Below are 12,075 nucleotides of genomic sequence, written 5' to 3' on the forward strand. Positions count from 1 at the left end.
TTTCGTAGTTGTGCTGTTGTTGATAAAACAGAAATGATTTACTCGTACCGAAAGCTAACGCTATCGTCGTGCGTGGTCTGCAAACTCTTCATTATGTCTTCATTATTTCTGGGCTGCAAATGTTATTATTCCATTACGGAAACTAGTCTAGCAGCTACTTCTTGCAATTCGGCTCGTGCATACATCTTTTGCCTTCTCTGTCAAACTCTCGCACCATATGCACGCATCCTTGTTCTACCGCCATGCCCAGCAAGACGGAGACGATACGGAAAAGTAAGTGTTTACTGGTATATATTGTACAAGAAACAGCCTCGGCTTCGCCTCCGCGTTTCTTGTGGTCTAAAGTCTACGGCCGGTTTATTTAAATGATTTCGATCAGCTATTTAGTTAACACCTTATTCCTTCAGCGAAACGAAATGGTCCGAAAACAGCGCTAAAACGCAGATAAGATAAAACGTGAATTTATGGCTTTTGTGCACTCAGATGCAGTCCCTTTGACTCAGCAGGAAGTTTTTGTTAACTTTCCTTCCCGACTCTGAGACTACCAGATACTAAATTTTTACCTAGAGAATGCTTGCAGTGGTACTTCGGTCACTCGTTCACCTAACGGGCTCAGTGAATGTAATACCGCGCCGGTCTTTTGTATATGGGCATTCAGATTATGGAAATGTTTTCTGCGGATTCTGTACGGGAATGTTGGGTTCGTGTATCCCTTTTCATTTTTTGTGGTAATAAAAAACCTAGAATATAGATACCGTATTATTATTCCGTATTATACGGAATAATTTAAGGACTGGTATAAGCTGATTAATTATTACTCACTGTCCTTAGTTTTGCGCGGACTGTAACGAAAGGTCAGCCCGTTTGAACGATTTCTTTTGGTCGCAGTCACAGCTAAACGGCTTTTAACGAGCGGTCTTATCCTTAAGTCATGTTTTCGAAGCCATCCACTAGCAGCATCGTCTGTGTTACTGCTAATTGGCTTTTTAAATTTTGTAGGAGTTACAGTGAAACCTTTTTAATTTGTTGATCTAAAAAAGTACGGCCAGTTTAAATTTACTGATTTTGTGCCCTATGCAACCGGACTTTGAATTTGTTTTCAAGGTCACCTTGAGCTTTCAGCTCTACCGGCACCGGAGCTTGTGAACGGGAGCCGGAGCGGATAATTACCAAAACAAAATGCATGTGACACAGTTTCCAGATATGCTGAATCGAATGGCGTTAGCAGTTTTTCGATTAATTTTTTGATTTGTTCTGACCAGATCGTACGGGGTTTTCCGTTGTAATATAGATCTTTACCTTGATATACTAAACGCTTGATCCGGCTATTAAATTAACTTTCACCCTACTCGCGTCTGTTTACCCGATAATCAAAGTTTTACAAAGCTGAATAATACCTAGTCATGATTGCCGTGGGGATATCGGTAAATGCGTCCACGTGTTTTGCCAATCGAAGCACAGTATCCGGATTTTTCCTGGCCGGACGGCAAGTGAACTGGATTATCGTATGTTGCTACAGCTATCGTGGCATTTGCTTCATCTTTATAAGGCATAATTTAATTACTAGGAGTGTAATTCAAAAATATTATAACGACCAGTATATTTGCGTTTGTTGTGAATGGCTTCTCTTAAAGTTTTTTCTTTGTCTGGATTAATTCTGTGTTGCGTAACCTGCAGATGGGAGCCAGCTTTTTCGCTTCGAATATCGGCAGTGATCATTTCATCGGGTTGGCCGGATCCGGCGCCGCAGAAGGTTGAACTGTTAATTGTCTGAAATTTTTATCAAGTGCAGTTTGCGAAACATTAATCAGTGATTCGTAATAAGTCATTACTGGTGGGAAAAGTGTTTCTTGGGAGGAAATAATTCATGATGCTGGTCGTTTACATTTATTTTGCCTTTAAAGGTGTTCTTTTGTTCACAGGCATCAGCGTCGGAGCCTTCGCGTTCAATGTAAGATACGTAATCGTTTGTTATGTGTAAGACGAGCAGGCAGTCATTTTATTTTGGAACTTTTATTTTGGGAACTGCGTTCCCAAAATGTCCACTCGACTTTTGTGTAATAGTTTTTTTATGAATATTTATTTTGGAAATCTTTTTTTAGTTGTCAGTAAGACTTATTGCGTATGATACGTTATTGCGTATGATACGGCTGCAAGCTTATTAAGGGCGCCAACTGTTTATGGAATGTACGTTTTTAGGCTACAATTATATTACAACTACTCGTATGGGTGTTTTTTCATGTTTATATCCCGAGCAAGGTACGTCGCTTAGAAGGATGTTGTTAGTCTATTAATTCATTAGAACTCGTACTGTTATTTGATTTGAAGTGTTTGTTGATTTGTCCACTTTATGGTTTTATTGCATTAGGCTTACGTACGCCTTCTTGAAATGCCGCACATACGGCCGACGGCAGACCTTTTTCGAAAACTTTATAATGTGTAATATTATTGTTATTTGTGTCGAATATTTTTGAAATGAACAGGTGCTCACGTTCCAAGAATATATGAGCAAACGATTTGGAGGGAATCAAATTCCCGTCTATCTTGCCGCACTTTCTCTGGTTTTGTACATTTTCACCAGAATATCAGTAAGTGGTTGCCGGTTGTTCTTACCCGTTTTGAACAGTATATTCCCGGCATCTTTGTGTGTGTATATAAAATTTTGATGGATAAATGGATTTAGAAAAATTGACAGTGTGATGGTCACAGTGTGACGTGAAAAACATGAACTCTTTAGGTGGACATGTTTTCTGGCGCACTGTTAATTAATCAAAGTCTTCGTTGGAATTTGTATGCATCTATTCTTTTACTGCTGGGAATTACCGCATTGACATCGATAACAGGAGGGCTCACTGCGAAGTAAGTCGATGACATATTATGGGACTTTTATGTCACACTAGTAACTGCATTCTAAAATAACTTTCAAATAAATTTCCCGTGCGCTTTGGGGAAAAAATTGCTTCTACATACGTTTTTCTCGAATTCTATACTTTTCAGGGCCATATTTCTTGTAGTGCTGCAGACATGCGCAATTCTAATCGGATGCGTTTCGATTGCTGTAATATGTGACTTGTTGCAAGAATTGTAACCTTAGTGTCTCTCATGTTCAGTAGTGGCTTTTAAATTTTAACTGTGCTTCTACCTAATTATCGCGGCTTGTAGCTTTTGTGGAAGTTGGTGGGTATGCCGGTTTGCGGGAAGGATACATGAATTCAGTGCCAAATACTACACGGTTAAATCTGACCAAATGTGGTCATCCGGAGCCTGATTCCTTCGTCATGCTGCGCGATATTCGCGACCCTGGGATGCCGTGGTTGGGGTTTGTTATCGGCCAGACGCTTACTCAATATGGTACTGGGCTGCTGACCAGGTAAATTATGTGGTAGAATAAAAACTAGGGAATTCATTGTTTTGCATAAATTTTGTAGCGTCAGTTCAAGATGTAAGTAATGATTGATTTTCGGGGCTGTTAATAGAATTAACAATAATATTGATCGCGTTTTGTGTGGTGTAGATGATGGTGCAGCGTGTGTTATCCTCGAAAATTATATCGCATGCCCAAGGTGGCTGTATTCTTGCTGGATATTGAAATTGCTGCCATTGTTTAATATGGTCATGCCCGGTATGAATAGCCGTGTGTTGTGGCCAGACGAAGTGGGATGCGTCAATCCAGACATTTGTGAACGGATTTGCGGGAACCGTGTTGGTTGCAGTAATACTGCATGCCCCAGACTCGTGATGCGTCTAATGCCGGCGGGACTGCGCGGGTTAATGATAGGTACATAAATGCTGCACGGGTGAACGATATCTTGTGGCTAGTTAGAAAAATCGTCGGGTTTGCGCTACCACCGTAACAGTTTTATTACCAAACTGCGCGCTTTAAACTCGTTAACGTTAGCAACTTCGTACCGCACGCTAAGTTATAATTATAAGTGTTCTGTAGCGATCATGTTGGTATCCCTGGTGTCCGACTTGTCTTTTATATTCAACGGTGCTTCCAGCTTAGAGTATTTACTATTGATGTGTGGATACGTGTACATCAATAAATTTAGCATTTTTAAACACGTGTGGGCTATATGCATACTTATTGTACTAGTACAGTGCGTTTCGCAGGTACGTTTCCGCTCAAAAGCCACTCCGAGGGAAATGCTTATTGTTTGGAAGAGTGTACTTCTCGCGGTTTCAATCGCTTGGTGCGTACATTCCTGTTTCCAGCGTTTACGTGATTGTTTTACTTACAAAATTACAATTAGACTCAGCAGTACCTGCTATATAAATGTCTTGCAAAAAGCTAACTTACTTTCTTGCAAAAAGCTAATATGATTCCATTAATCCAGCAAATGCAATGCGGTTAGTTATATATCTACATCCAATCTATTGCAATTGTCTGTGTTTTATCTGAATTAATTGTCTGTAGTTGGTTTTACAACAACCGCAACCGGTTCAAAATTCTGGACTTCCAGCTGTACTATCACCATTCCCATACAGCCAGCAACTACCACACCCGTATCTCTAATTACGCTACGCCTGAAGGACTATCGACACCTGAAAAGCTGCCAATCAGAAGGTGTTTTAACTGGCAGATATGCCATTTGTCAAAAATATTTTCATGGAATTTGAATAATATCTTTTGTAGATTGGCATAGGAAAATGTGAAGCAGTTAAAAAGCGGGTATCGCACAACGAAATTGAACGCAAATATCGGACAAGCATACGATGGAATCGCTGAACTTGGTCAGCTGCTGTCTCGCCCTGATGAAATAAAGGTACGAGTAATTAATTACCTTTGTAAAAGTACTGTAATTGTGCGTTCAGTAAAAGTATAATTTATCTGCAATTCTACACTATTACTACCAGCACTGAACTCCTCCACGACCACCCCGTCAGCGTGGCTGGTTCCTGCTCGCTGCTGACGTGCATTGAAAATGTGTGTTGTAAAGAAAGAACGTCCGAATTCTAACAGAAATTCGTAGTTTAATCATTGAACTCTGGGCAACAACAAGAATACCTAAAAAAATTGTTGTAATGTTTTAATTAAAATCGGGAGCTCCTATATTAAGTAAAATTTAGACACTAGATGCACACTAGATTGGCGTTTGAGCCATTATAGAAACAACCAACTCATTACCAGATCTGTCTTGAATGAGCATGCCGTTATTGCGAACAGAACCGGTTTTTAGAACGGCCAGCTGGTTAGAAATTTCGACACAAGTATAATTTTTCTGAAATAAAGTATTATTCAGAAAACGATCTTTGCTGAACTCGTAATATCTCCATGCTTTCCTCTGGAGAACGGTAGCGATGATAAATGCTGCTCTTCGGTTCACTAAAATTATAGCCCGTGCAATGTACGGATTGCCCTTTTGATCCAAAAATACTGAGTCGACATGGTTTTCTTTCCTTTTATAGGAAGCAATATCCAGGCGCGAACCAGATTCTGTGATACATCGCTTGTATGTCAACAGCTGAGGAGCTCCTCTTAAAATTCCCAATCCGTGAAGGTAGGCATACACCGGACGATCTGTGGCTTGCAGTTCTTCGATCGATTTTCCTTTTCCACACAGATATGCCGCTCCCGTGAGCGACTTCAGCTTTATTGCGCTTGCTGGTAAGTTCTTTGTCAAGGACTGACGCATCCGTTCCACTTCCGGTGTAACGTTGTCTCCAAAGCACGCCATCAAAAAATCAGAAGAAAGTCCAAATGCAACCTTTCCAGCGATTTCCTTGTGCTCGTTGGCTCCTTTCAGGTGAGATTTCATCTTTCCGGCACCCAATCATTTCGGAAACCATTCATTTCGGAAACCATTCATTTCGGAAATCATTCATTTCGGAAATGCATTTCAACACTTTTCCTTTACAGTTAGTCACAGAAAACGTTATTTCGGCCATTATTGTGTAGAAACAATTATACAATTGTGAATTGTCAACGAAAAAGCATTTCAGGGATCTTTTTCATAAACTTTTATGTACTGTTCTGAACTGACAAGTGCCATGTCGAGGGTTCGATTTGCTTGTGTTGTGGGTTACAATGAGAGCACAAGAATTAACTGCATCATAATCGAGCGCAGCATTGTTACCAACATTTAGCAACTATTAGTGCGCACGATCGAACACGGCCGCAGATAAGCGGCGTCATAACCAAAACAATAATCTCTGATACACGAAAAAAAACCACAGCAGTTGCGCGTAGAAGTATTTCATAAACCTTGCCCATAAGCCATGCATTTGCATGTTACAGCCTAACGTGAGACGTGGCGATAAAATAATGTTGCGATATGTTGCGTTGATGTTGCGCTGAAATGAAGATTGTACAGAATTTGTACATGGGTTACTGTTATTTCGGGAACCCGTTTAATTGTACAGATACAAGTACAAAGTACACAGACTGTACACTGGCTACTAAACATAATAGTACCAGTTATAATAATATTAAACTACTGTTATAATGGTATTGCAATTACAAGTGATAACGTATGGTTTCCGAAATGAATGGTTTCCGAAATGAATGGTTTCCGAAATGAATGGACACCATCTTTCCTACGTAGTCTTCATGCTCGAAAGCCCAAAACGATGTTGGATGGCCTAGTAGATACACGTATTCGACCAGATGGCAGCACATTTGGTGCAAATTATACGACATGCTTCTTGTGCCAAAAGTTTGTTGAATTTCTAGGCCAAACTGGATCAGTAGAAAGGAGGTTTCCACTTTCCAGCAGTCCAGCTTCAGTGATATCCTGACCGAACAAATACTGCGTGGCGGCAGCAAACTTAGCGTACACGAGGAGCTCCTCTTCTGGCACAATTCCGTGCAAGCAAGGTAAACTGTAATACAACGTGAAAGCCATGTACATGGAACCTTTCCACTGGCCTATCTCATCTAACGTTTTAGGCTTCCGTAATGTAGACGGCGGTTGCAGTTTTTCTAGGAAAGAATTAATTTTTTTCCGGTTATCTGGCGTTAACTTCCACGCTCTGCCCTTTAAGCGATACTCCATAAATTTCTCTTCCAGCCCTTCGAAACACAAGTGCATAGGCTCTACCGGCATTTGGGCAGGTAAGTTATAATCTGTCAGTTTCATCAGTTCAGACATTCCTTGCAGTCCAATAAACTCGTGCAGTTGATCAGGAGCTCCTAAAACTACTGCACGCGCACGCGCTCGCTCTTTCGTGATCTGAGGATCTCGAAGTTTTGGTAGGCGGAATGGCGCCTGCTTTGAATTTACCATTGGGTAGCATTTTATCGTTCTTTCGTCTACGCCAGGATTCAAAAGAACTCTTTCCCCAGCATCTTCACAGTGAACGCATCCAAAGTCAGCCATGAAGGAGCTCATATGCGCAATCGGCCATCGTTCCTGGCTGTCAGCGATATAAGTAAGAACTCTCACAGGCAGTATTTTTTGTTCACCATTTTCCGTGTAAATAATGCCGTTTTGTTCCAGGTCGAGGAGCTCCTGCATAACTGGATGTAGAAGTGCCTGCTTCCAGTTCGCGGGTTGCTGCCATTTTTGTTGAAACAATTTTTCACTTTTGTTCCATAGTCCTAGAATGTGCGGTGTTGGCCGTTTGTTTTTCACTGGTAAGTGGTAGCTTAAAATCCATATATTTGATTTTGACGATTTCGCTGTTGCCGCTCCATCGGAAAATAGCGCTATCGGTAGAAATCGTCCAAGCTTTCGGGCATAATTTTTATAAATCTCACCATCTGTAAAAGAAGTAATGCAATCTTCGCCTTGTGCTGGCACATTGTAGGAGCTCCTAAATTTGGCCGATTGCGCTAACGCTGTTATCCTTGGCTTTAATGGGAAATGCACGAAGGTAAACAGGCTGAGTGAACCTTTCGGATACTGGCTTTCGCATTTTGGGCAGTTGGTAGTTCCTTCGGTCCGCTGTTCTGCGCCAATGTAACTGCCACACAAAGGGCATGCAACATGGAGGTCGTATTTTGGGAACATATTTCTTTTTCGGAGTCCCGCTTCCAGTTGGTACACCGTTCTGGGGAATTTGGAATTTTCAGGTAACAATAAAGAAATTAAATTAAGCAACGATTCCTGCGCGTCGTAAGATATTTTAGACTTGTCACAAGTCTTTAAAAATAATCCCAAAAATTGACCAATTGTGATTTTAGCAGATGGGACAGGAACACGATCCCAGTCGTCGAGGAGCTCCTCGTGGACTTCTTGTGGCTGTTGTTGAAATTCTTCATGATCTATAACAATAGTATTCTCGGCTGCTAGTGTGCTACGTAATAGATCTACTCGTACCATTTTCGCCAGGTTCTGCCGCAACAGCTTCAATCAACTCTTGCTGATCGGTGGCATCCACCCCGTTAAGAATTTCTGTCCAGTCGTCGAGGAGCTCCTCACGAACTTGATGGTTTCCTGCGTAGCACATAGCGGTTCAATCACACTTCCGTTCCAGATATATCAAGTATTAAATTCTTGATGAATTTGAGATTTAATATATCCGGAACAGCAGTGTTACTTGCCGTCGCCGATACCACCATCATCCCGATAATCAGCGAACAAAGCTGCTTCTGAAATTGTGGTTTTCCGTCTGCGGTTCCGGTTGGCATGCTGCCGCATGCCAACTTTACGCCTGCGTTCCATTTCACAAGGTAAACGATTTTATAAATTATTTTTAATTTTAAAATAATCAATGAACAACTAAAAAGTAAACAAACCTTTCCAGTTATAATTAACAATAAATTTTTTAAATGAAGAACAGTTATTTTCACCTCTTTCTCTAAGCGGGTAGATGTGGCGTGCCGAAGTTGCGCGCGGAGTCGCGAGCACAGTTTTGAAGGGCCTTCTTTGTGTGCAATATTAGCATATTAATTCCCGCTTGTGCTGATTTTTGAGCGGAAGTCTTACTGGGAACGATTCCTGCCCACTGTTATTTATGAAGTTTTAAACTGTGTGTTTTGGAAATAACGGCTAGCTTCACGAGTCACCAGTGACATCGATTGCTTTCTCCGCGGAGCTCCGCGTTGGTTGTTTCGTTTCAGTTGTTTAACATGTTGTTTCTGACTATTTTATTTTTCACGTTGCAGAAACTGAGTCAGATTTTAGAACAAACCATTTTTCGATCGCTTATGAAAATGTGTAGTAAAATTACGACTGTTCGGCAGGACCAGAGAATAAAATTTAATGCCTGCGTTTGTCGTTTAGCGGCAAAAGGAGGTAATTCAGTATGCATGCAAAATTCGCCGATATTATTTGCATGGCCGCGGATATTTGCAGGTGCTGTTATTTCCCTGTTCCACGATGGAATTTATCATGTTTCGGGAGCTCCCTTTTCTGATATCAAGTATTATTACGCGGCAAAGAATCAGTTTGATGAGGACTTTGTTCCGGGCGATAAGTACAAATGCTATTTCCCTGAATCGAAGAAGGACCACGTAGCCGAATTTGTTGGATGGTTTCCCACGGAAGAGCGAGCCGAAATGCGACTCACCGAGCTGCAGCAGCGGGTAAATATTATTACGAAGTGAATATTATTATTAAGTAAAGTGAATTTTTAAGATAAACTAGTTGATTATACTTTGTGTGTGTGATTTTATTTTAAGGACGGCAAAAAGTCTGGAGCTCCAGCAAAGCGCCGGGCGACAAAGACGACCGACACGGAAATCCACAAGAAAGCGAAGCAGCCGGACGATAAGCAAAGTGGCTGCCAAAAACCGCTAACGTTTCAGGAGCGAATGCGACAGAATGGCGTTGTATTGGGGAATTTAGCAGGCAAGTTAAGAACCGTGCAATCTGTCGCTTGTTTAATGGAAGTGTAGGAGCTCCTAACGATACTTTAACTAAAACATTTAGAAACTGATTTACATAATTGTTCCACGCACAGAAAGCCGTAGCGGTGGCCATCAACCGAGCACGTCCACAGGTAAACCTTCCTAACCTGTGCAGCTAATGTGACCGCATGTTTAAAGGGTAGCCATCACCGCGTAATTTTTGGCAAGATTTCTGTTCGGCAAAATAGGAATCACCAGCCTGGCATCAAAGGAGCTCCAGTTGCGAGTGCAGCTGTGTGGAAACACATAGCTGCCACACGCTTTGCCGACAACTTCAACCAATGGTAGGGTTTGCATTTTGCATCACCATTAATGTCGCGTAGCGTCATATTTCGCAGATCATTCGAACCAGCCGCTGGAAGAGCCGTCTGCTTCATATACGGAATTGAAACGTCGGAAATTCGCGTGCAAAAATATTTTAAATAATAAAGCTGTTTTAATTTTTCTAGGAATGCAGCCATTGCAGTGTCCAGCGGCAGATGTATCTTTTGATCGTAAAGTTGGAAAGTCGACCGACTTTTACAACTTATGGGACACATTAAGCACTGGTATTTAAAATCAATTAAACGATTTAAAAACATCAAGGAGCTCCTTTTTTTCAGATGGTGCTTGGACAAGCCAGACGGATTTAGTGGAAAAAATTGCTTTCGATGTTAAACAAGCGGAACTGGATCGCGATGCATCATTCGGTTAAATTTAAAAGGAAAGTTTATGTCTACGGCTAACAAAATGGCATATTACAGAAATGTGGGAGAACGCTGCTGTCCAACAGCAAAGAGCGCAGGGGTTGTCGGAAGACGATTTATACGTGGCACCGGACACGGAGATTTTTCGCGCCCTGGCCATGGCGGAAGTTCCGGTGGTTGAAGATGGGCCGACTCGCAACACCGCCATCGTCACGTTTCCACAAGCCGTTTTAATGGGAGCTCCCTGTATGAAAACCATCTCGTATAACACGTTTGCTTATAATTACAGCTGTGCATATTAGTGATATTACTGATTTCTGATTTTTAGCCGACGGGACTGCTAATAGCTCAGATGTGAAAGTGCCCACTGTACTCGTAAAGAACACAGCGGACATGCGTAAGTAATTAACTCAACACACCAGCGCTATTATTTTTCTTGCTAGCTGCTCTTGATATTTTTTAATCAACATTTTGCGACTTTTATCGTTTTTTTTGTAGTGAAAAAGGAGTTCCATGTTGTCCAGCTGCCGCAAATTTCAGACAATGCCGATTTGTTGGAGGAAGGGTTTCCAGTGAAATTCAAAGATCACCGTTGGAAATGGCCAGAAGTAGGAGCTCCTGCTACGGCTGATGACGGTGCGTTTCATCTCCTCCGTTTTGAAGTAGACTGCTATTTTATGAGGTTTTTGCGATCGTTTAAACGTTTTACAGAATACTATAATCCTCTGCGCACCTCAGAGCGGGAATTTCATCTAAAGAATCCCCCGAGGGTGAACCGTTCTGCAATTACTCTGCGCGACCAGTTGTCTCCATGGTTTTTCCAGTTGGGAGGACCCGGAAAGAAACACCTGGACGTCGCCTTTCCAGCCGTTTTTGTGGACGATGATTGCCATTTTTTAGAGGCTCAGTTTCTTAATCGGAAGATCACCGCAGAGAAGTTTTCGTGGTACCTGATGTCGCGAATGATGGGAGGAGCTCCTGGCCTCATTCGTTTGGCGACGCTGTACGAAATGCACAAACAAACTGCCACTAACAAGCGGCAGTATAACTTCTACGAAAGAGTTTTGGGAATTGACTTCTTCCGTTCTGTTGACAGTAAGTGCTTGTGCGACTCCTACTACGGGTTTGTGGAAAGTAATGATTTCTTTAAAAATTCATTTAAATTAAGTAAATCTGTTTCCTTTTCAGAAAAGACTCGGGATTTAATTCGCGCTATGGTGCCCACTAATTCGGGCGGCGCTGAAGCAGCTGCTCGCGCTGCAGTAATTAAAGGCCTCCCGGAAATCCCCAAATCCATGCAGTCCCACTTCGGCCACAAGTTTGCCAACTGGATGGACAAGTTCAAGGAACAGCACGAAAGAAAAAGAGCTGTGGACCGCGCATTTTTCTAACCATCTGAAGGAGCTCCTATTGTGGTGGTATTTGTTGCTGTTGAAATAAAATTTTGTTCCGTTACTTCGATGCCTGCGCATTATTGATATTTCTTCTGTTTACGTTTTTTCGTTACCGGGGTTACGATTTTATGCTGTTTATATGCTGAACGTTGGTCTTATGATTGGTCGGTTTGTGCGCGCACGGTACGGGCTTTTATGCCGT

The 12,075-nt window shown here is 41.8% G+C and overlaps 2 protein-coding genes across 2 annotated transcripts; both read left to right on the plus strand.

The window, feature by feature from the left end:
- The first annotated feature begins 202 nt into the window (after positions 1-202).
- On the plus strand, positions 203-2,545 carry LOC129586760 (sodium/myo-inositol cotransporter-like). Its single transcript, XM_055480161.1, has 5 exons — positions 203-273; positions 1,105-1,505; positions 1,678-1,753; positions 1,923-1,951; positions 2,200-2,545. Exons 2-5 carry the CDS (start codon positions 1,404-1,406, stop codon positions 2,284-2,286), a joined length of 294 nt encoding a protein of 97 aa, XP_055336136.1. The 5' UTR covers positions 203-273; positions 1,105-1,403; the 3' UTR covers positions 2,287-2,545.
- A 1,006-nt stretch (positions 2,546-3,551) lies between these two features.
- Positions 3,552-12,058, plus strand: LOC129586759 (uncharacterized). Its single transcript, XM_055480160.1, has 23 exons — positions 3,552-3,778; positions 4,114-4,193; positions 4,418-4,567; positions 4,637-4,766; positions 5,410-5,501; positions 5,565-5,747; positions 6,674-6,817; positions 7,011-7,054; positions 7,127-7,192; positions 7,262-7,371; positions 7,440-8,014; positions 8,126-8,614; positions 9,240-9,469; positions 9,566-9,738; positions 9,851-9,885; positions 9,982-10,077; positions 10,132-10,341; positions 10,396-10,482; positions 10,537-10,725; positions 10,808-10,876; positions 10,978-11,115; positions 11,191-11,574; positions 11,668-12,058. The coding sequence occupies exons 17-23, from the start codon at positions 10,245-10,247 to the stop codon at positions 11,868-11,870; spliced, it is 1,167 nt and encodes a 388-aa protein (XP_055336135.1). The 5' UTR covers positions 3,552-3,778; positions 4,114-4,193; positions 4,418-4,567; positions 4,637-4,766; positions 5,410-5,501; positions 5,565-5,747; positions 6,674-6,817; positions 7,011-7,054; positions 7,127-7,192; positions 7,262-7,371; positions 7,440-8,014; positions 8,126-8,614; positions 9,240-9,469; positions 9,566-9,738; positions 9,851-9,885; positions 9,982-10,077; positions 10,132-10,244; the 3' UTR covers positions 11,871-12,058.
- The last annotated feature ends 17 nt before the right edge of the window (positions 12,059-12,075 follow it).

The sequence above is a fragment of the Paramacrobiotus metropolitanus genome, unplaced genomic scaffold (genome assembly GCF_019649055.1).
Source record: "Paramacrobiotus metropolitanus isolate TYO unplaced genomic scaffold, Prichtersi_v1.0 Parri_scaffold0000022, whole genome shotgun sequence".
In the NCBI taxonomy this organism is placed as follows: domain Eukaryota; kingdom Metazoa; phylum Tardigrada; class Eutardigrada; order Parachela; family Macrobiotidae; genus Paramacrobiotus; species Paramacrobiotus metropolitanus.

Coding starts and splice junctions, on each gene's coding strand:
- LOC129586760 (XM_055480161.1), top strand. CDS start 1,404: ATGATTGCCGTGGGGATATCGGTAAATGCGTCCACGTGTTTTGCCAAT. Junction 1,754..1,922: donor CGGATCCGGCGCCGCAGAAG/GTTGAACTGTTA, acceptor TTTTGTTCACAG/GCATCAGCGTCGGAGCCTTC. Junction 1,952..2,199: donor TCGGAGCCTTCGCGTTCAAT/GTAAGATACGTA, acceptor GTACGTTTTTAG/GCTACAATTATATTACAACT.
- LOC129586759 (XM_055480160.1), top strand. CDS start 10,245: ATGCAGCCATTGCAGTGTCCAGCGGCAGATGTATCTTTTGATCGTAAA. Junction 10,483..10,536: donor GGATCGCGATGCATCATTCG/GTTAAATTTAAA, acceptor GGCATATTACAG/AAATGTGGGAGAACGCTGCT. Junction 10,877..10,977: donor AAAGAACACAGCGGACATGC/GTAAGTAATTAA, acceptor TTTTTTTTGTAG/TGAAAAAGGAGTTCCATGTT.